Raw genomic sequence first — 24,566 nt, 5'->3', positions numbered from 1 at the left:
GTGTGAAGGAGCATTTTTGTTTTTGGTTATTTATTTTGCCTTATATACAAGTCATTAACCTGGAAAGGATGTTCTTTAACCCCTTAAAAGCTCATGAAATACTAATACGTACCTGCACCCTGGGACTTAGAGCCAGGTTTATCACAGCTGACACCCGGTGCTATGTGCAGGAAGCGGTCCCGCACAGCTCCCAGCACATGAATCCCCGCAATGCTGCGATCGAAGTCGATTGCAGCATTGCGGTAGCAAGGGGAGGTGATCGCGATACTCACCTCTCCTGCCAGCATCCAACGCTGTCTGCCGCGGCTAACCGGATGTTGCCATGACGACCCGATGTCGTCATAATGTGGCGCCCCTGAGGGTTCGACCGCCACAGGGATGCTGCACTTCTTTAATGGAGTGTAGTGTTCCTCCTCTGAGGTAAGAACAGTGTGATGATCGGGACCATTCCTTAGCATCCAACACCACATTTCTCCACCAGAGGGGGCTAGTATGCACTAGGTGCTGCCCTACTGGTTACAGGGAGACTGGGGAACCAAGAGTTAGGGGAACCAGTTAGTGGGTGAGGGTGGAGGACTCACAATTTTGTGACAATTTAAAATCCATATTTAATAAAAAGCCATCTTTGGTTTTGGGTCTTTGATCGTTCTCTGACTGACGGTGTAGCCAAGTCTGGCACTGTGACCTCCCTCAGCGCAGACCCTGTGTGGGCCTGCATCGGGTGGGGGACACAGCCCTCGTACCCCGGCCTTGGGACGAGGGGTAGGTTGTAGACGGGGAATGTCTCAACCCGGTCAAGGACCACGACCAAGAAGGCCCGGAGCTTAGGAGTGTAGCTCCACAGCAAATGGATCCCGGGGAGGATGCAGACGGAGCGGTGTACGCCACCTGTCCTCACCACCTGATATATTCAGAGGGAGTCCGGCTGCAAGAGGGGTACCGGCCCCCGACACCGGACCTTGCTACTCCATGTCCTGGTCAGGAAAGCCCGGTAGGCCCTGAGGATCCCACCGGGTATCGGACAGAGTGGAGCAGCCACCCGTACCCCTGTTCTGAGAAGAGCTCAGAGGGAGACCCGGCCTATTCGCACACACACGGACAGGAAAGGATTCGGTCTGTAGTTCAGGAACACTCTGGTGTAGGGTCCCGATTGAATGCTGGACTTACTCGGAGGTTGTCGGACCCCCGTCCCTGGTGACCGCAGGACTCTGCGGGGAGCAGGGAGTCGCCTTCCTTCTGCCAACTCTAAAGTGAGTAAAGCCTTGGATGTTCACCCCTATGGCCTCCGGAACTGTTTATTATGCGCCACACCGCGCGACGCGGCATCCGTTCTCCTCTACTGCTACCCCCTCCATCCTGCCTCTCTGCCCTGAGGCCCTGCTCCGCCTGTGGGGAGTAGTAATAACTATGGCCGCCATACCACCATGCCTCAGCGGACTGCAGCGGCGCTGGTGGCCTTCACCAGGTGCCACATGTGGCGTAGTCGTAAATCAGCCACTCAACCCGGATAAGTCGGGTCCGGGACACGGCTGCACCCCAACTCTCCATCACAGGACCCGACTCCGAGTCCCCCATCTCCCAGGGTAAACAAAAGGGCTTTTCGAGTAGAGACGTCACAACCTGGCGTAGTCGGCAGGATCTCGTGCCCGCAGCAAAGGAAGGAAGTACCCATTGCTACCGGGTACTGTGTGCCTTACACCTTGAACTGTTATTTTACACTTAAAATGGCGCCCGCCCAAGAAGAACAGGCGCCATAATGTTGTGAAAAGACTGTCTTTGAACACCTTCCATTGTGGGCTGGGCTCCCATTTGGCGCCAAAAATGTGGACTGCCCCTTCCATCAGAGACTGTCCGCAGGGTAATGCCCGTCAAACAGGATGGGCTGAACGAAGGCGGGCCTGTCAACAAGCCGCCCAGGAACCGCCCCGAAAGAGGAGGAAGAAGAAAAGCAACAAGGTGCGGCCATTGCAGCCAGAGGTTGGCATTCGTCAGAGGCAGACATGGACGCTTCTGGAGAGCAAACCAACGGACCTTCTGAACCCGGTTCAGGCCCTTCACCCGGCAGAGAGCGAGGCGGCAGCGTGTTAACCTCGGGAGATTTTGAATTTCTCCGGCAGGAAGCCCCGGGTCTCTTGCGGAGACAGAGAGAGGCCCAGGAGGCGGCGACGGCTGCGTGGCGGGAAGAGATGTTGCTACATGTCCGGGCCCGCCGCCAAGGAGTTGAAGTCCCAGGACAAGGAGACGCAGTGACAGAGGTCGTGAGCGGCCCAGCGGTGGGTGAGTGTGCTACCCCTGCCCCGCCTGCAGAGCCTACCGTCCCTATCCTGGACCTCATGGCCGAATATCTAATACCCCACTCGGCCACCTGGGAGCAGGCCTTGGCTCCGGAGCTACAAGCGGCAGCTATGAGTGGGGACCTGCGATGCCGCCCTAACCCTGAACCTGAAGTGCCTGAAGCTGCAGAGGTATCCACCGGTTCCATCCCGGATTGGTCCGCGCTTTCAGAGGACCCGCAGCAACCCTTGATGACCCCGCTACCCGCACCAGCAGTAACCTGGCCGGAGGCTGAAGAGTGGGCCTGTGACAACCAGGGGGGGACCTGATGGTCTTTCCCTGGGAGACCCGGGCTGAAGCGCACAGGAGGAGCCAGTGGTGCAGAGACCAAATATTCCAGCTCGCTTGGGAGCAACGTCAACGGGAGCTCCGCTGCGAGCGCCTCGAAGTACGGGCCAAAGCTGTCAAATCCCAGGCTCGTCAGGAAGAGGCCACCCGTCCCAGTCCCCGAGTGGAAGGGCAAGTCGTCCGCTTCCACCATGAGGCGTGGTGGGGGTTCATCCGAAGTCCCCAGTACCCGGACGACGTGTTCGTCAGCCGGCGGGACGGTGAGCCGCGTCTGAGGAAGGGACTCCCTGGTCGGAACCTCTTCCCAGGCGATACAGTGACCTTTTCTCGCCACCAGGGGGTGTGGGGGTGGTACGCCCTGGATGTACACAAAGTGTCCGGGAGTGACGCCCCCTCGCGCTCGGCCTCAGGGGACCGGTCAGCCTCCGTCGGGAGGAACGAGCCTTTTCACAGGAGGGAACCCGAGGTTTAGGCAGCCCCGGCTGTTGTAGTTTGTTTAAAAGTTGAAATGTTGACATTTAAGTTTTAATTTTCTTATATCCCGGTTTCTTGAGACATGTGTCCCTGCGGACTGGCAGCAGACAGACTCTTTCACTTGTAAATAGTTTGCATCTTTTTAGGTGCTCCATATTGGTTTTATACAAAACCGCAGACATTTCTACCTCAAGACCTCAGAAGGAAAACCTGTCAGGGTGGCTCTCTGGGAGGTCCAACTCGGGATCTTCATGTCCTGCAGCCACCCCAGGGCCCACGTTGAGAGTTTGGGACAGGTCCCTTGCACTTCTGAACTGACTCTGCATCTTTGCACCTTAACTAGTCTGTTGCACAAAATGTCTCTGGAAAATGCTAGCACTTTTATAATTTTATACTTTTATACTTTTGTAATTTTGTACTGTATAACCTGTTTTGCAACGTTTAAGAAGATGTGCCTCCCATAAAGGGAAGATAGTTCATGTTTATATTAAAAAATTTCCTAGGTGTTACTCTTTTGCAGCCCGCGGATGTGCTGTGTTTTACCAGGGGGGAATGTGGCACCCCTGAGGGTTCGACCGCCACAGGGATGCTGCACTTCTTTAATGGAGTGTAGTGTTCCTCCTCTGAGGTAAGAACAGTGTGATGATCGGTACCCTTCCTTAGCATCCACCACATTTCTCCACCAGAGGGGGCTAGTATGCACTAGGTGCCACCCTACTGGTTACAGGGAGACTGGGGAACCAAGAGTTAGGGGAACCAGTTAGTGGGTGAGGGTGGAGGACTCACAATTTAGTGACACTTTAAAATTCATATTTAATAAAAAGCCATCTTTGGTTTTGGGTCTTTAATCGTTCTCTGACTGACGGTGTAGTCAAGTCTGGCACTGTGACCTCCCTCAGCGCAGACCCTGTGTGGGCCTACATCGGTTGGGGGACACAGCCCTCGTACCCCGGCCTTGGGACGAGGGGTAGGTTGTAGACGGGGAATGTCTCAACCCGGTCAAGGACCACGACCAAGAAGGCCCGGAGCTTAGGAGTGTAGCTCCACAGCAAATGGATCCCGGGGAGGATGCCGACGGAGCAGTGTACGCCACCTGTCCTCACCACCTGATATACTCAGAGGGAGTCCGGCTGCAAGAGGGGTACCGGCCCCCGACACCTTACCTTGCTACTCCATGTCCTGGTCAGGAAAGCCCGGTAGGCTATGAGGATCCCACCGGGTATCGGACGGAGCGGAGCTGCCACCAGTACCCTTGTTCTGAGAAGAGCTCAGAGGGAGACCCGGCCTATTCGCACACACACGGACATGAAAGGATTCGGTCTGTAGTTCAGCAACACTCTGGTGTAGGGTCCCGATTGAACGCTGGACTTACTCGGAGGTTGTCGGACCCCCGTCCCTGGTGACCGCAGGACTCCGCGGGGAGCAGGGAGTTGCCTTCCTTCTGCCAACTCTAAAGTGAGTAAAGCCTTGGAAGTTCACCCCTATGGCCTCCGGACTGTTTATTATGCGCCACACCGCGTGACGCGGCATCCGTTCTCCTCTACTACTACCCCCTCCATCCTGCCTCTCTGCCCTGAGGCCCTGCTCCGCCTGTGGGGAGTAGTAATAACTATGGCCGCCATACCACCATGCCTCAGCGGGCTGCAGCAGAGCTAGTGGCCTTCACCAGGTGCCACAGGTGGCGTAGTCATAAATCAGCCACTCAACCCGGATAAGCCCACACCATTCTTTTTAATGTGACGGCCCTGAGCACGGGTCGGGTCCGGGCCACGGCTGCACCCCAACTCTCCATCACAGGACCCGACTCTGAGTCCCCCATCTCCCATGCTAAACAAAAGGACTTTTCGAGTAGAGGCGTCACAATGACAACATCCGGGTCACCAGACAGCAGGAAGATACTTTGGTCATGCACAGTGTATGACCAAAGTATCTTCTGCATCTGCAGCGCTGACAGCCTGTATAGCACAGGGATGGGGTTCTCCATCCCTATGCTATACAGGCGATCAGAATAAAAAAGTGAAAGCCCCATAGTGGGACAAAGAATAAAAGTAAAAAAAAGTGTTAAAAAAAAAAAAAAAAAACTGTAAAAAGATTAAAAAATAAATAAAAAAAATAATCCACCAAAAATAAAAATATAATTTACCCATCAATAAATATTATTGTGAAAAAAAAACAACAGAAAAATAAAAGTACGCATATTTGTTATCGCCGTGTCCGGAACAACCTGACCTATAAAACTGTCCCACTAGTTAAACCCTTTAGTGAACACGGTAAAAAATAAAAATAAAAAACGAAGCAAAAAACAATGCTTTATCATCATACCGCCAAGCAAAAATGGAATAACACACAATCAAAAAGATGAATATAAATAAAAATGGTACCATCAGCCAAAAATAAAAAAGTTATAGCTCTCAGAATAAAGCGATGCAAAAAAATATTTTTTTCTATAAAATAGCTTTTATTGCGTAAAAGCGGCAAAACATAGAAAAACAATATAAATGTGGTAAAGCTGTAATCGTACTGACCCGAAGAATAATGCTGCCTTATCAATTTTACCACACGTGGAACAGAATAAAAAAAAAATAAAAAAAAAACAATTCCTGAATTGTTGGTTTTTGTTAATTCTGTCTCCCAAAAATCGGAATAGAAAGCGATCAAAAAATGTCACGTGCCTGAAAATGGCACCAATAAAAACATCAACTCATCCCGCAAAGAACAAGCCGTCACATGACTCGACCAAAATATGGAAAAATTATAGCTCTCAAAATATGGCGATGCAAAAACTAGATTTTACAAAAAAATTAGTCTTTTGGTAATGTCGACGCCTCTTTTCTGGGCGGTGATGTGATGGCTGTTGCCAATGACAGGCGGTTCATCAGCTGCGGGCTTTACTATTGAATCAGAGTGGATGTCAGCCCTGACAGGCTATTGATGAACTACAACTAGCAAGTAGCCGCTCATTTGTGTCACGTGCCGGCTGCAGCCAATGAGTGGTCGTCATTTGGTTGCAGCCTTTAATACTACATTAGAGCGGACATCCACTAAGACAGATTCTTGATGAATGACCATTCATTGGCTGCTGCCGGCATGTGGCACAACAATATCACGTCACCCCTGGGAACAGTAATGTCAACGACGCTGGAACAGCACCACTGTGGTTGGGGAGTATCAGTATCCACTGTTTTCATTTTAGCTTAGGTCCTGAGTTGATAAAGCGGAAAACCCCTTTAATCCATTAATTTTTGGATTTTGGGTCTACGGCTTTATAAGTTTGTAAACTGTCAGCTAAAACTACAGATCTCCTGCCATTAACCGGCCGTGTCTACGCAGCTAAGTGAATGTCACACCACTGCCTGCTCACACACTCTGCTGATTACCAGTGACACATTCTGACAATGCCATACTGTGCTCCTGTCAAATTTACACGTCCATCCAGTGCTATGCATCCTGAAGGAAGGTGTCTGCGTCATTGTATAAGTCTCTTACTTCTGCTTCTTTATCTTTCTAAATATTTAGAGTTGCACCATAACTTTCTGCAAACATGTGAAACATCATTTTGTCATTATTTTGTCTCATTAATGAATTTCTACTATGGGCATGTAATATGGTCCCATTACCTGTTATGGGCACATATTGAACCCCCTGAGTCAGGCTTACACTGCACCTCTAAATTGCTTTGTGGATAAAAGTAATGACATGGAGTATTACACCGGTATCTCTCCATCACAAAGATACAATCTTGACTTCCTAGCGGTCTGTATGCAATAAGCCATTAAGGCTCTGTGTTCATATCTTTGCTATGTGTGTTACCCTTTAGGCTATATTCCAATGGAACGGATCAGCTGCGGACTTCACACAGCGGAGGTCCCACTGTGATACCGGCGGCGCATTGATACCCGCTGCAGATATACTTTGCGGCATGTGCATGAAATTTCTTAAAATATCATACACTTTGCTGGTAATGTAAAATGCAGCAGAACTTAGCCTTATGGCTCATTTATAAGTCAGTTTTTCGAGTACGAGTGCTATCCATGGTTTTCACAGAAAGCCCTCATACCTATGATAGTCTATGGGGCTCGTCACATCTGTGATTTTTGAGGACCGAGAGGTCAGTGCAAAATCGCGGAGACATGTCGTATTTTGATCTGAGGGTCGGATCAAACTCGCCAATGAAAGTCTATGGGTCTGTGAAAAAAATCCAACCGTACTCAGATGCCGAGTGCTGTGCGTTTTTCATGAACTGATAGGAGAAGGTGAAGAAACTTTCTTTTTTTTCTCATCAGACAAAAACATTTATGAGACTGTGACCAAACTCTGTTGAAAGTCTGATGAAACTAATAAAAAACACTTATGAAATTTTTGTACAAAAAAATCACAGATGTCTGAATGAGCCCTGAAGGTACAAGATGTTGATAATAACTTGGGAAAACTTTTATCATGTTATATTTGCAAGTTATTACTTTTACTTATGTTTTTAGTACATTAAATGCATAGTAGGAAAAACTTAGAGAAACTCCAGAAAAACTCATTGCCGGCTCATGCATGCTCATGATTCAGGGAAGTGTTAGAAGATGCATAGAACAAGTTTAATTTATGGCAAATAGAAAGAAACTAGATCATTAACTTAATAAACTTGTCATTTTCATGGACAAATGTAGCCCTGACATTTTATATTTCAAACTACTGAGCACATTGCGCTTTAATCTTCAACTACATAAGAAAATCAACAGCTCAGCAAAACACGGCATAATTATTCTACAAAGATTAATAAAAAAATGAGACTCACCAAAAAGTGTATTGACAAATCCATACCAAATACAGCCAGCCTTGCCAATGAGCCAGCGTCCCTGTGTACTTGCTGCAAAGCTGAATGGAGTGCCCAGGATGCAGACCATTAAGTCACTCAAGGAAATGTTCATCAAGAGCATATTAATGGGTGACCGCAGGACCTTGTATTGGCAGAAGAGGACAAGTACCAGCAAGTTATTGAAGAAGCCCAAACTTCCAATGATTCCAAGGGACACGGCTACCAGCAGGTGGCCAGTTGGGGACAAGTTTGCCTGATCTGTCCCATAGTGATGGTTGATTCTGCAGGTAACACTGCTGCTGTTACTGCAGCTGGGACTGAAACTCGGGTAAGCCATGTATATTGTGGCAGTGGCATGCAGTGCAACACAAACACCAGCCTCTCATATATTCTACTTTTTTTCTGTGGGATTTTTTTTTTTAGAGTTTTGGGCTCTAAGGGGTTAAAGGCATCTGCGTAAGAGAGCACAGTGCCTGCAAGGCTCCACCATGTGGCCATTTGGCAGCTGGATCAGCTCTGACTTTTTATGTGTACTGGATTTAAAGGGGGTGAGGCAAGCAGCTCTCAGGGGGGCTGTCATTCAGTAGTGGGGGCAGAGCTAAAACAAGCATTGATGCCTGAGAGCAGAGAATCAGCTGCAGAAGGCTGTAACATCCTTGGTCTGCGCAGATATCATATCCAGAATGCAGAGCATTAGCCCAGTTGTATACCTAACATTCTGAGAAAGTGATTTATTGGTGCAAAATACATAAAGACACTAAACAAAAACAATATTGATTAGATAAAGATTTACAGATTTTATAGACAGATAAAGAAGTTATTCTAGAATGGAAAGACAACCTATACACAGACACTGTTTAATGTGGGAAGAGGACTTTCCAAAGAAACTAATAGTCTATTACCTGACAGTGCAGTTCCCTATAACCCAAAATATACATTTTAAAAATGCAACTATTATCATTTATCTAAGAGTCTGACATATGTCCATATTTTGCACTCTAAAAGTCTATCCATCTATTTGGGGTTATCATTATTTATTTTAAAGCACCCTTAATTCCAGGTGGTTGGACAAATGTTCAGAAGCGTGATCAATAGGCTGGAAGGAAGCTTGTTGCACTACTTGTCATGGAAGCTTGGTGCACTACTTGTCATGGAAGCTTGTTGCACTACTTGTCATGGAAGCTTAGTGCACTACTTGTCATGGAAGCTTGGTGCACTACTTGTCATGGAAGCTTGGTGCATTACTTGTCATGGAAGCTTAGTGCACTACTTGTCATGGAAACTTAGTGCACTACTTGTTATGGAATCAAGGTGCACAATTTGTCATGGAAGCATAGTGCACTACTAGTAATGGAAGCATGGTGCCCTACTAGTAATGGAAGCATGGTGCATTACTAGTAATGGAAGCTTGGTGCACTATTAGTTATGGAAGCATGGTGCACAACTTGTCATGAAAGCATGGTGCACTATTTGTTATGGAATCAAGGTGCACTACTTGTCTTGGAAGCGTGGTGCACTACTTGTCATGGAATCAAGGTGCACTACTTGTCATGAAAGCGTGGTTCACTATTTGTCATTGAAGCGTGGTTCACTATTTGTCTGGAATCATGGTTCACTATTTCTCATGGAAGCATGGTGAAGTTGTAACCCAGCTCGGTGTGTTGTATATTTAGCACCCCGGCACGCTACAGTAAATTGAGAGTTCTGGATGTGTGTGCATGATGGCAGTGTTATTATGAGTACCTTCACCTTCAGGCCGGTCCCGTTCCACTCCTCACCAGGTTCATTGTGCTCCAGGACAAGGACTCCAGACACGTTCATAAAAACAAGGTGCACTTTAGTACACAGGGCCACAGGCATCACACTTCATGGTTTCTTCTGTCTCATACACAGGTACATTCTTATTGGTTTTGGGCAACAGCCCTTTACATGTGGATTGTAAGCAAGCAGAGGAAATCAGATAAACCTCCATTTTTCCGGTGCAGGGACACACGTCAATATGATACGCTGTGAACCCTGCACCCAAACAGCAGTGTCTGATTCCTTACGAAGGCCACTCATAGAGCAGCTTCCCTTTTCAGAGTCCTCAGCTAGGCAGCACCCTTCCTTCCCAGGGCCCCCATGTCTGGCTAAAACTGGACTCACTTCTTTCATTTATTCTTCCATTAATAGGTTTCGCCCTCTTGCGTGTTGAACTGGATCTCAGTCTCTTCTAAAGTTCTTTAATGGTTCTTGCTACCTTATGCCTGACAGCTCACACCACACTAATTATTTTCCTATCCAGATCTCTGCACACAGTCAGTTCTAACAAGACCACAATCACCTTTTTATGCAGGCTAGCTCCTCCCCTATGGACTAGTCCCATTATTAACTCTGTCTGCCCCCTAGCAGTCTGTTGCTGGGCAGACTTAACCTTTCACCTTCATTCTAACACACAGCTTGCATTACTTTCCTACAATAACATTACAATATATCTTATATAGTCTATACCACAGTAGCATTGATGTCTCAGGCGAGAACATGGCAGCTGGTCCACCTCCTCACGCACTACTTGTCATGGAAGCTTGGTGCACTACTTGTAATGGAAGCATGGTGCACTACTTGTCATGGAAGCATGGTACGCTACTTGTCATGGAAGCATGGTGCACTACTTGTCATGGAAGTTGTGGTTCACTACTTGTAATGAAAGCATGGTGCATGGCTTGTAATGAAAGCATGGTGCATAACTTGTAATGATAGCATTGTGCATGACTTGTAATGGAAGCTTGGTGCACTACTCGTCATGGAAGCATGGTGCACTACTCGCCATGGAAGCATGGTGCACTACTTGTCATGAATCGTGGTGCACTACTTGTAGTGGCAGCTTGGTGCACTGCTTGCAATGGAACCATATTGTACTACTTTTAATGGCAGTTTGGTGTACTACCTGTAATGGAGGCATGGTTCACTAGTCATGGAATCTTTGTGCACTACTTGTCACGGGAGTATGGTGCATTACTTGTCATGGAAGTATGTGGCACTACTTGTCATGGAAGCGTGGTGCACTGTTTGTAATGTATACATGGTGCACTGATTCTAGTGGAAGAGTGTTCACTACTTGTAATGGAAGCTTGGTGCACTACTTGTCATGGAAGCGTCGTGTACTACTTGTCATGGAAGCGTGGTGCGCTACTTGTAATGTAAGCTTGGTGCACTACTTGTCATGGAAGTGTGGTGCGCTACTTGTAATGGAAGCATGGTGCCCTACTTGTCTTGAATCGTGGTGCACTACTTGTAGTGGTGGCAACTTGGTGCACTGCTTGCAATGGAACCATGTTGCACTACTTTTAATGGCAGTTTTCGTGTACTACCTGTAATGGAGGCATGGTTCACTAGTCATGGAAGCTTTGTGCACTACTTGTCACGGGAGTATGGTGCACTACTTGTCATGGAAGTATGTGGCACTACTTGTCATGGAAGCATGGTGCACTGTTTGTAATGTATACATGGTGCACTGATTCTAGTGGAAGAGTGTTCACTACTTGTAATGGAAGCTTGGTGCACTACTTGTCATGGAAGCGTGGTTCGCTACTTGTAATGTAAGCTTGGTGCACTACTTGTCATGGAAGCGTGGTGCGCTACTTGTAATGGAAGCTTGGTGCACTACTTGTCATGGGAGTATGTGGCACTACTTGTCATGGAAACGTGGTGCACTACTTGTCACGGAATCACGACGTACTACTTGTCATGGAATCACAGTGCACTACTTGTAATGGAAGCATGGTGTGCTACTTTTAGTAATAGCATGGTGCATTAGTTGTAAGTTTCTGACTGGCACCTCATACAAGCTTTAACTGTGTGCATTAAACCTTTCCACGACCTTTGACATACCCATATGGCGCGATCGCTGCCGGGGGCTCAGCTTAAGTTAAAGCCGAGAACTGCCTGTCAGTGCCAGGAGCGGTGCCAGCCCTCATCGGGCCATTTAACCTCCTAAATGACACACCCGATATTGATAGCAGCATTTAAAAGGCAGGGAGAGGGAGGAGATTCCTTTTTCTGTCCCATCAGCGCTCTCGCGATGTCATTGCGAGGTCCCGATCGTTGCCATGACAACCTGAGGTCATCATGACGACCTCCAGGTCAGTCAGCTATGGCAAGCCTGTAAGACCATGCTCATAGAATGGTCTAAGAGGCTTCTGACAGTGCATCACTGACAGGCGCTACCAGCGATCAAAGTAAAAAGAGTTAAAGTCCCATAAAATTGTGAAAATATTTTTTAAAAAAAGTAGCAAAATAACAAAAAAAAGTAAAAAAAATTGTACACATATTTGGTATTGCTGCGTGTGGAACGACCCGACCTATAAAACTGTCACACTAGTTAATCTTTTCAGGGAACACCGTAAAAAAACCTGGCAAAAAACTATGCTTTTTCCTCAAACCACGCAGCAAAAAGTGGAATAAAATGCAATCAAAAAGGTCAAATGGAAATAAAATTGGTATCGCTGAAAACGCCATCTTGTCCCGCAACAAAACAATCTGCCATTCAGCTCCATCAGCAGAGAAATAAAAAAGTTATAGCTCTCAGAATATAGCAATGCAGAAACTATTATTTTTTCTATAAAATAGTTTTTATTGTGTAAAAGTGGCAAAACATAAAAGAAATTATATAAACCTGGTATCACTGTAATCGTTCTGACCCAAAGAAAAAAGTTGCCTGATCACTTTTACCACATGGTGAATGGCATAATAAAAAATTCAAACAATTCATAAATTGCTGGATTTGTTAATTCAGCCTCCCAAAAATCGGAATACAACGCGATCAAAAAATGTGTCTGAAATTGGTACTAATAAAAATGTCAACTCGTCCCACAAAACACAACCCTCGAACGACAGTCAGCAGAAATATGGAGAAATTATAGCTCTCAAAATATGGTGATACAAAAACTTGCTTTTGTAATAAAAAGCGTCTTCCAGTGTGTGACAGTTGCCAATCATAAAAACCTGATATAAATCAGATATCGCTTTAATCGCACCAACCCAAAGAATAAAGTCATCTAATCACTTATACCACACAACTAACAGCGTAAAAAATAAACAGAAACGCTTCTTCACCTGCTGTTTATTTGTTCATTCTGCCTTCCAAAGATCGTAGAATGGCTTAGCTAACATTTATCCTGCACTCCACACTGAGCACTTACACCGGGGTTTCTGTGTAAATCTCTGAAATATGTGATTTAGACGGAAATAACTATGGAAGATTCCCTACAATGAGGCAGATGGAGGCACTGTGGACTCTTGTCTGTTCTATGACCATCTTTTTAAGAGTGCATAAAAGTGCAGTCGACCACAGTTTTGTGAACCTCTGAAAAGAAGGGAACCGCTGAATAGAGGCCAGACGGAGTTCAGAGTGACCATGTTTCTTCATTATAGTGAATTGATCCTTCAGGGTTTCATCTGAATCCCTGATGTAAGTGTCCAGCGCAGAGCAGGGGTGGGTGATTAATTTTCCCAAGGGGCCACATGAGAGACCATGACTGTTGTGGAGGGCCAAACCAATAGGCTGAAATTAATTATTCTCAATATTAATATTAACATATTAATTATAATTATTATTTGAGGGGTGTAGTTTTTAAAATGGTGTCACTTTTGGGTGTTAGGGTCTTCAAAATCACATCAAAGGGACGTGGTCCCTAAAAAATGGTTTTGTAAATTTTGTTGGAAAAATGAGAAATTTCTGATAAACTTTTAACCCTTCTAACTTACTAACAAAAAAATGATGGTGATGTGATGTACATGTGGTAAATGTTATTTATTGTCTATTTTGTGTGGTATAACTATCTGGTTTAAGAGCATAAAAATTCAAAGTTTGTAAATTGCTACAATTTTTTGTCACATTTTCGATATTTTCATAAATAAATGCAAATTATATTGACCTAAATTTACCACTAACATGAAGTACAATGTGTCACGAAAAAAGAATCTCAGAAGAGTTTCATAGTTATTACCTCAGAAAGTGACACTGGTCAGAATTGAAAAAATTGGCCTGGTCAGGAAGATGAAGTTGTTAAAATACTATATATCCACCCTCTTATTAATGATAGGTGTGTGAGAGGATGTTCATCAATGTTTTGCACCTGTGCAGTGGCAGATTAAACCCTATGGAGGTCCTTAAGCAGTCAAAATCTTAGAACTTTGTCATAACCGAGAAAAGGTAATTAACTAACTTTGAGCTTGTATGTAGGCTTATATGTATTTATCTGTGTTGCCAAAGATTCTACTCATGAATGTTCTTTTATGATGTATTCTGGCGCTTAGCCTTGGCTCTTCCCGATTGCCCTGGTGAGGTAGCAATCGGGGTAATAGTATTTGTGGTTGATGTCAGCTGTGTAACATCATTTTTTTTGGGTCTCCCCATTTTTAATAACCAGCAAAGGCAAAGTAGACAGATGTGGGCTGATATTAATAGGCTGGAAGCTCCATGGATATTGGCCCTTTCCCAGCATAATAAGACCAGCTCACAGCTGTCCGCTTTCCCTTGGCTGATTATTAAAAATAGGGGGGACCCCACGCCATTTTTTTTCATTTATTTATTTATTTACAAATACAGTAAGCTACACATGCAAGGCACTGCTCCACTCCTCTGTCTGGACAGGAAGCAATGTCATCCTAATTTCTGGTCACCTAAACACTGAGGCCAGTGGTTGGCTGCAACAGTCAGATGAGCAACAGTCAGATGACTGGTTCAGAAAGTAATTTAAGGCACATACAATGATGTCCCGTTCTATTCACCTGATACTGAAATTCACCTTTGCTAAAGAGATGGTTCTTTAACTCTTTCATTGGTCTTGACCATTAGAGATGGTGTTATAAACTCTTTATGCCCTAAACCAGCAGCAATATAAACAAGAGGTCCTCAGACTTGTTGCACTCTGACCCAGGGGTCTTCACCCTGGTCACACTTTGACCCAGGGGTCCTCAAACTGATCACACTCTGACCCAGGGTAATAGAGTTTGATCAGACTGGTCAACAAACAAGGGCAGAATTGCAGCTTTTTTTTAAAAAAAAAAAAGTTTTATATAGTGCAAAAGCTTATTGTGAAAGCAGAATAGAAATCATAAGGGCTGTCTTATGACATCCTCCCAGAAAGGTGTATTGCTCAGTGTAGCCACAACTGCAGTATTATTACGTTTTCCCCGTTGCAATTTCAAGTTTCAATCCATTATTTGTACCCCAAAAATCGTGTCAATGATAAATACATCCATGTAGATGGAAAGATTTTAAAGTTATGGCTCTCTGAATGTTGTGATTGAAAAAAAAAACATACTGTGCCATCATGGTCCACAACAGTGGTTAGACATTCACAATATGTCAACATATGGATGACCTTCTACACACCAGATTTTACCTTTGAGATATCTGTGTATACACCTTTGATAGATGACCCCATTTCTGCATGGAAGTAAAAGAGACACGGGCAGTCACCAGATTGATTTTGGCACAATGCTGTATCTTTACTGTACAGCTTTTGCGCTACATTATCATTTAACCTACACATTTAGGATCCATGACTTATAGGGAAGGGAAGACAATTAGAATGGTTATGATTAGTGATGAGCGAGCACTAAAATACTCATATTTTGGGTGGAGCAAATTGGAACACTTGGCTGCTCGTCCCGAGCAACGAGCCCAATGTAAGTCTATGGGAAACTCGAGCATTTGTCAGGCGGCTTTCCCCCGGCGGTCTGCAGAGTGCCTAAAAATTGCCCAAATCGATGGGAACAGTGCACAAATGACATGGGAACAGCATGGGGAAGACCCCTGGAAGCATCTCTGATTCCCAGATCACTGCTGTCAACAACGTGGTCAGAGTATTGCGCCACTTTTGCGGACTCACAATAAAACATACAAAAACTAAACCAAAATGAATTTTCCTGGGAAATATGTTAAGGAACATCCTTTCCAGGGTAATGACTTGTATATAAGGCAAAATAAATAACCAAAAACAAAAATACTCCTCCACACCTTGGGCTATGTTCACACGTAGCGTTTTTGATGCATTTTTGCACTTTTGCATTGCTTTCAACCATGACAAATGCATTCACCAGGAAATGTCATTTTAACATTTTACAACCTTATCTAGCCATGTGGTGTGTGGCACATCATCAGACACATGCATACAGTGCTGAAAAGACATGGGAACAGTATGGGGAAGACCTTTGGAAGCATCCCTGACTCCCAGGTCACTGCCTAAAACTGTACCCATCATAAGTGATCCTTGGCACATGCGAAGATGCCTCCCGCCATACACCTGTCGTTGCAGACTTGCAACAATCACCGTCCACATCCTTGTCCCACTGCAGTGGTCAATTGTCCCTAACCCATTCCTTGGAATGCAAGCGCAAGTATGCAGGCAACCACCCACCCACAGGCTGCAATACTATACTGCCAAATTTTTGACAGCTGCTTGCACTTGAAATGTGGCCTTTTAAGCTCGTGGAGGCGGAAGCTTTTCATAACCTCATGCCGCTGGCGGCCTGGTGTCTATACTCGGTCCCCAACCGCCACTATATTTCCCGGTATCGCCTCCGCCTTCCACAAGCATGGGTCCCACAACATTACCGGTGCCCTCCCCAGTGCACTTACTGGGAACGACCGCCTAACCACAAACACGTGGACAGGTGAATGTGGCCAGGGACGGTACGGAGCCAGTCCACAACTTTTTGGAGGAATGTTATAGGATCAGGATAGGAGTCCAGGAGGGTAGGATAACATCCCTCCTGGACTCCTATCCTGATAACATCCCGGATAACATCCCTCCATCCTATCAAACTGTCTCCAGCGCTCCCCATACGCAGTGGAACGCATACAACACAGCGTGGAACGCACTCGCGCGTCACTTCCGGTCACGTGACCGGCCCTTCTCGTTGTAGGACCTTAAAGAACGTCAAATGACGCTACTTCCGCTTCCCAGGTCCTATTCTGGTTATAATATGCATGCTCTAATCCCACTGCCACCAATGATTAGCCCAGAGAGTGACCTTTAACCCTCTCCACTACCTACTTAAGACCCATAAGGTCCTCAGTCCCTAATAGCACCTCCTGACAAACGGTGGACACCATGTCCGGCTACCACATATCTACAGGTAACTTCATAGGGACAATCCCCTCACTCTCCACACTAGTAAAAGCCTAGGTTATGGCACTCATGCCTTTATTATTATCTCCACAGCTAACAGAACCTAATAGACTACTGCTTTAATATACCCACTGCTGCGAACTGGTAGGTTCCTTTCCATAAGATTTCAGGATCTGCCACCATTCCCTCTCCTAATCCTCCTCCCCTTCCCATCCTATTTTCCCATGTTGTACTCCCTTTAAGTACTTTCCATGACAAATTTGTTTGGTTTGATCATGTTTGGTCTCATCTGTATTGTTCACAAATGTCTATATGATACTTACTGCCATTTTTTATTTTTGTAGTACACCGATGAAGGTCTAATGTGACCGAAATGTCTGTTGTTTATTTTCTGCACTACTTTATTAAAAATTATAAAAGAACCCATGAGTCTTCTGAGTGCCAGATTACTTTTCCACAAGCACGGGTCCCACAACATTACCCATGCCCTCCCCAGTGCATTTACTGGGAAGGACCGCCAAACCACAAACACGTGGACAGGTGAATGTGGCCAGGGATGGTACGGAGCCAGTCCACAACTTTTTTTGCTAAGAGTTGTATTTAGCTCGGTGAAAGGACTGGCATAGAGGGAAACCGTATCTACCCTGCGGGTCATTTCTCCAAGGAAGTACTCTGTAACGGGTCTGGGAGGCGGAACCTCTGAGCAACTTATACAAGGGGGCAGTCCTTGTAAGGAAGCGGGTGGCGACCAGGGAAGACAGGCAGGCGGTCACAGCAGGTGACCGGGACAGTCTCTGGGCAAACGGGCAGGAGGTCACGGCAAGTGACCGGGACAGTCTCTCGGTAAACGGGCAGGAGGTCACAGCAAGTGACCGGGACAGTCTCTGGGTAAACGGGCAGGAGGTCACGGCAAGTGACCGGGGCAGTCTCTGGGTAAACGGGCAGGAGGTCACGGCAAGTGACCGGGGCAGTCTCTGGGTAAATGGGCAGGTACGACCTGTGACGACTGAGCCTCCAGGTAGGCTAACAGGCAGGTAGCAGATGAGCGCTCCCAGGTGAGCGGGCAAGAGTCTCTGGACTGGCAGGTGGTCACAGCACGTGACGGCGGAGCCTCTAGGTAGGCTAACAGGCAGGTAGCAGATGAGCGCTCCCATGTGAGCGGGCAAGAGTCTCTGGACTGGCAGGTGGTCACAGCACGTGACGGCGGAGCCTCTAGGTAGGCTAACAGGCAGGAAGCAGATGAGCGCTCCCAGGTGAGCGGGCAAGAGTCTCTGGACTGGCAGGTGGTCACAGCACGTGACGGCGGAGCCTCCAGGTAGGCTATCAGGCAGGTAGCAGGTGAGCGCTCCCAGGTGAGTGGGCAAGCTGGTCCATAGACTGTTACAACTCTCCTGTTAGGTTTTTTTTAGTTTGCTGGTCACATGACCATTTTGCCTATTTAATCCGGCTCCGCCCTCCTGGCTTTGCTGGACTTCATTTGTATTTACTACTGTTGAGCTAGCTTGTTGCTCTTTTGCCGTTCTCTGTTAGTTTTGCTAGGTCTTCTGACCCCTATGCCTTTTTGTTGTGTGTTTGTCTTTGACTGCTACTATTTCTGCTAGGAGGTGTCCAACTTTTCCCAGTCCCTAGATCTTGTAGGGATCCCTCCCTCACATCTATAGGTCTGCGTTCAGACTAGCCGAGGACTTTAGCGGGTCTGATCGCAGGATCAGGTTCCCCGTTACATCGTAGGGATCTAGTTTAGTTCTATTGTAGGGACAGATCTCCTCTCTTTCCTTAGTCTCTGTAGCAGATCATAACAGTAAGTCTAGCCATAAAAAAAAAAAAATTTCTCTAAGGAAAGACCTCCAGTTTTCCATCATGGTCTCGGTGCAAGATTTGGCTCAACGCTTGCAGTGACTCTCACTGGAGGTGACCAAGCTCCAACAACACGTGAGTAGCTGTTCTGGAGCGCATTTTGTGGAACCTAAGGTACGTCTGCCTGATCTATTTTTTGGCGAACAACAAGATTTTTTTTCTTTTAAAAATGCTTGTCTATTATATTTTCGTTTGAGACCCGGATCCTCTGGTGATGAATCACAGCGCATAGGGATCATAATGTCACTTTTGCGCAAAGATCCTCAGGGATGGGCCTTCTCTCTCCAACCTAGTGATCCGTGCTTTAGATCAGTGGATAGTTTTTTTTCTGCTTTGGGTTTGTTGTACGATGATCCTGATCGTGTCTCATCTGCTGAGTCTGAATTAAGACGTTTGAGGCAGGGATCAGGTAATGTGGAAAAATATTGTTCTCACTTCCGTCGGTGGTCTGCCCAGGTGGGGTGGAACGATTCTGCTTTGAAAAGCTTGTTTCTTGCAGGGCTATGTGAAAGGGTAAAGGATTTACTGATTGCTTATCCCACACCTGGAAACTTGCAGGAGGCAATGCAATTAGCTATACGGGTGGACAGGAGACTGCGTGAAAGGGTTAATGAGAGCAAATCCTCTGCTATGTCAGCTTCGAGTCCTGAGAGGTTCTGTGCTGACAATGGAGAGCCGATGGAAATTGGGGCGATGGCACCCCGCTCTCAGGAAAAAGACCGCCGACTTTCTGAAGGCTTGTGTTTCTATTGCGGAAATTCTGGTCATTTTATTAAGAGCTGTGTGCTTCGTAAGAAGAAAGAAAAAAAAATGGTCAGTCATGCTCGTATTGCCTGTTTAAATTCTAAGGGAGTATTCCTATCTGCCACTACTGCTGCACAGGATGAATTAATTGAATTTCGGGTATTTGTGGATTGTGGATCTACTCTGAATGTGATTGATGGGGGATTCTTGGAAAAACTTAGATTAGAACCTAAAACTTTGTCATCCCCTTTTGCTGTGGTTTCTGTCGATGGCTCTCCCTTGAAGAGTGTTACTCACAAGGTCTGTGAATTTCCCCTCACTATTAATGGTATTCATCAAGAGAATTTGAATTTGGTGGTATTGGATAATTTGCCTTCTCCAGTAATTTTGGGGTTACCCTGGTTAAAATTGCACAATCCTGTACTGGATTGGTCTACCAATGAAATTAAGTCCTGGAGCCCTAAGTGTTATGACAAGTGTTGTAACGGGCACATTGCTGCTGTGGATAGAGGGGAATTGCCTGTACCTATTCAGGATTTTTGGAGAGTTTTTTCTGAGGAGGAGTCGCAGGTTTTGCCTCCCCATAGAGACTATGATTGTACCATTGAATTTGTCCCTGGCGCGACTCTTCCTAAGAGTCGTTTATTTAATCTTACTATTCCTGAAAGAAAGGCTTTGGAAGAATACATACAGACAAGCTTGGCCGCCGGTCACATTAGGCCTTCCATGTCTCCTGTGGCTGTTGGATTTTTTTTTGTAAAAAAAAAAGATGGCGGTTTACGTCCTTGTCTGGACTTTCGTGAGATTAATAAAATTACTGTACGCAATCCTTACCCACTGCCATTGATTCCTGATTTATTTAACCAGTTAGTGGGGGCCAAGTGGTTCTCTAAAATTGATCTCCGGGGGGCATACAATTTGTTGCGCATGAAGGAGGGTGATGAATGGAAGACTGCTTTTAACACTCCTGTGGGTCATTTTGAGAATCTGGTTATGCCTTTTGGTCTCACCAATGCTCCAGCATTTTTTCAGAATCTTATTAATGATATCCTTAGACCTTTAATCGGCAAAAATGTGGTTGTGTATTTGGATGACATTTTGATTTATTCGCCGGATATGGAGTCTCATTGGCGGAGCGTACGTGAGGTATTACAGTTATTAATGGACAATTCGCTTTTTGCTAAGCTGGAGAAATGTGAGTTCGCTGTACAGAGAATTAGTTTTTTGGGCTACATTATCTCCAGTGAAGGTTTTGATATGAACCCGGTTAAAGTTCAAGCTGTGCAGGAATGGCCTAGGCCTATTGGTTTGAAATCGATACAGAGGTTTTTGGGTTTCGCCAATTATTACAGAAAATTCATAAAAAAATTTTCTATTATTGTCAAACCGCTGACCGATCTCACCAGGAAAGGTGCTAATGCGGTTCAGTGGACTTCTGAGGCCATTGAAGCTTTTGTGTTTCTAAAGGAGAGGTTCACCTCTGCTCCCATCCTTATGCAGCCTGATGTGACTAAGCCGTTTTTGGTTGAGGTTGATGCTTCTTCGGTGGGGGTTGGTGCGGTGTTGTCTCAGGAAAACAAGGATGGAGTACATCCCTGTGCCTTTTTTTCAAAAAAATTTGCCGAGACTGAACTTAATTACGATATTGGTAATCGGGAATTGCTGGCGATTAAACTCGCATTTGAACACTGGCGTCATCGCTTGGAAGGTGCTGAATTTCCCATTCAGGTTTTCACTGATCATAAAAATCTGATCTATCTTGATGCTGCCAAGCGCTTGAATGCCCGTCAGGCTAGGTGGGCACTTTTTTTCTCGCGGTTTAATTTTTCCGTTACTTACATCCCGGGTACCAAGAATGTTAAAGCGGATGCTTTGTCTCGCAGCTTTTCTCCCATGGTCGGTGTTGAGGAGGAAGAGGAGACCATTTTACAAGAAGGTGTTGTGATTGCTGCTTTGGACTCCGTTTTGGAGGATGAGATTCTTAAAGCACAGGAGAATGCCCCATCTAACACTCCCCATGGGAGGTTGTTTGTGCCTAGGACCTTTAGGAGAGATTTGTTTGTTGAGTGTCATGAGTCTCGGTTGGCAGGTCATCCAGGAATTTCTGAGACCAAGAGACTTGTGGGTCGCAGTTTTTGGTGGCCTGGATGGCAGAAGGAAGTCATTAAGTGGGTGCGCCAATGTACTGTGCGTGCAAGATCCAAGTCTTCGCATGCTCCTGCTGGGGGGTTGCTTTGCCCTCTGGAGGTTCCTAGTGCACCTTGGACACATCTGGCTATGGACATTATTACTGACCTTCCTCCCTCTGAAGGTTTCACGGTCATCTGGGTGGTCGTGGACCGTTTTAGCAAGATGTGTCACTTGGTTCCCTTCATCAAACTGCCTTGCGCTAAGACACTCGCCAAGGCCTTTGTCAAGGAAATTGTCAGACTACATGGTGTTCCTACTGACATTGTTTCTGATAGGCGACCTCAGTTCGTGGCTCGTTTTTGGCGTGCCTTTTGTGATAGGTTGGGAGTTCATTTGTCGTTTTCATCCGGATATCATCCTGAGTCTAATGGCCAGACAGAAAGGAAGAACCAGGATGTTGAGCAGTTCTTGCGTTGTTTTGTGGCAGACAATCAAGAGGGGTGGTCTGAGTTTCTGACACTTGCTGAATTTGCTCTTAACAACCATACATCCTCTTCTGCTGGGTGTTCGCCTTTTTTTTGTTGTTCTGGGAGACATCCGTCTTTTGGGTCATTTTCCAAATTGGTTTCGGCTGTGCCTGAGGAGGAGAGTTTTTCCGGTGATTTGGAGAGAGTTTGGACGGATGTGTGTGGTAATCTTCAGGAGGCTAACAAGAAATCTAAGAGGTACGATAGGAAACGGCAAGAGGTTTTGTTTGCTGTTGGTGACATGGTTTGGTTGTCCTCTAAGAATCTGCGATTGAGGATTCCTTCTAAAAAATTGGGTCCCAAGTTCGTAGGGCCCTTTAAGGTACTTCAGATAGTTAACCAATCTGCTGTTAGGCTGGAGGTTCCTACGTGCTGGAGGATTAATCCGGTGTTTCATGTTTCTCTGTTGAAAAAAGCTGATGTGTCGGATGGTGACGCCTCTGCCACTGTTCCTCCGGTGGTGGAGGACGGGGAATATGAAATTTCCCGCATCCTAAATTCTAGACGGTATAGAGGGAGTTTGCAGTATCTCGTCGCTTGGAAGGGTTTCGGACCTGAGGATAACTCATGGGTGAGGGCGGATGATGTTTCTGCTCCCAGACTTGTCCGAGCGTTTCACAGGAGGTTTCCTGGTAAGCCTGGGCCTATGGGATCCGGAGGATCCTCTTAGAAGAGGGGGTACTGTTACAACTCTCCTGTTAAGTTTTTTTTAGTTTGCTGGTCACATGACCATTTTGCCTATTTAATCCGGTTCCGCCCTCCTGGCTTTGCTGGACTTCATTTGTATTTACTACTGTTGAGCTAGCTTGTTGCTCTTTTGCCGTTCTCTGTTTTGCTAGGTCTTCTGACCCCTATGCCTTTTTGTTGTGTGTTTGTCTTTGACTGCTACTATTTCTGCTAGGAGGTGTCCAACTTTTCCCAGTCCCTAGATCTTGTAGGGATCCCTCCCTCACATCTATAGGTCTGCGTTCAGACTAGCCGAGGACTTTAGCGGGTCTGATCGCAGGATCAGGTTCCCCGTTACATCGTAGGGATCTAGTTTAGTTCTATTGTAGGGACAGATCTCCTCTCTTTCCTTAGTCTCTGTAGCAGATCATAACATAGACAGACTGACAGGTGTCGGAAGGCAGACCGTCGGACCTCAGGCTAGCAAGCAGGAAAGCGGATGACAGGCAGGAATCAGGCAGCAAACTGGCAGGAGACTGGCAGGTAACTGGCAGGTAACTGGCAGGTAACTGGCAACGGGACCTGAGGGCTGAAGCAGAGTAGTGAACAGTGCAACAACATTGCTCGGGCACCTCCATTTTGGAGGAGGTGCCTTATATATGGAGGGATACTCCGGCCATTGGCCGGGGACTCCTTAGGGCGACGCGCGCGGCCCCTTTAAGAGAGGGGGAGCACGCGCGCGCCCTAAGCACAGTGACCGGGGGAGAGACGGCGCTGCAGGCAGAGCGGGAGGAAGCCGCCGGGCACGGAGCAGAGAGGTGAGGGGAACAGCGTCCCTGCCTAGCAGGAGGCAGGGACGCCGACGCTACATACTCTAAAGCTGCTTGCACTTGAAATGTGGCCTGAACATTACTGCTGGTACTTTTCAGTGGGAATTTGCTTGCCTCCTACCAACCTGGAATGCAAACTATGGTACGACGCCATGGTATTAGCACTGCCCCCAGTACCAGTAGCGAAGCCGTCCCCAATTTCCTTCTCAGTAATTTTATTTGGTAGACTGAATGGCTGCCCAAATACATTTTCTCACAAAGGAGCTGAAGATAGAGTGGCAGAAGGTGCAAGTTTCTCCAGCCTGTTAAATATTAGAGGGTGAACGGCAGCACATTGGATCAGTGGTTAGCACTGAAGCCTTGCAGCGCTGGGGTCCTGGTTTCAAATCCCAGCAAGGACAACATCTGCAATGACTTTGTATGTTCTCCCCGTGTTTGCGTGTGTTTCCTCCTCAGTAAAAAAGCAGCGATAGAGTGTCCGGGACATTCCCACACACTTTTCTTAGTCAGGACTACTTCTCAGCAGGGTTGGACGGTCCTACCTGAGAATCCTCTGGTGTGCCTTGACTTCTACCTCAGGAGAGTTCATTATAGCACTAACTTTGCAGCTGCTATGGGGCTCTGGAGCAGGTGAGAAAGGTTAGCCCTCAGAATCAAATCCTCTGGTGGGCACAATGTTTTTCAATCTGAAACAGCTTCTCAGTGGGAGTTGTATTTCACCACAGCTATATTCTTTAGCTCGGTGAAAGGACTGGCATAGAGGAAAACCGTATCTACCCTGGCTATCATT

General features: G+C 46.3%; 1 protein-coding gene across 1 annotated transcript in view; it reads right to left on the bottom strand.

Annotated features, from left to right (window-relative positions):
* Window positions 1–8,409, bottom strand: part of LOC141259035 (vertebrate ancient opsin-like) — a 519,273-nt gene extending 510,864 nt beyond the window's left edge. Inside the window, exon 1 of the mRNA XM_073674447.1 lies at window positions 7,883–8,409. Coding sequence (XP_073530548.1) covers window positions 7,883–8,240 — 358 coding nt within the window. The 5' untranslated portion in view covers window positions 8,241–8,409. The remainder of the gene's footprint in view (window positions 1–7,882) is intronic.
* Between the last annotated feature and the right edge of the window lie 16,157 nt (window positions 8,410–24,566).

The sequence above is a fragment of the Phyllobates terribilis genome, unplaced genomic scaffold, assembly GCF_046119375.1.
Source record: "Phyllobates terribilis strain yellow unplaced genomic scaffold, ASM4611937v1 Scaffold_3__8_contigs__length_932513732, whole genome shotgun sequence".
In the NCBI taxonomy this organism is placed as follows: domain Eukaryota; kingdom Metazoa; phylum Chordata; class Amphibia; order Anura; family Dendrobatidae; genus Phyllobates; species Phyllobates terribilis.
Note: the sequence above shows the minus strand (reverse complement) of the source record. Positions and strands in the feature narration are given on the sequence as shown.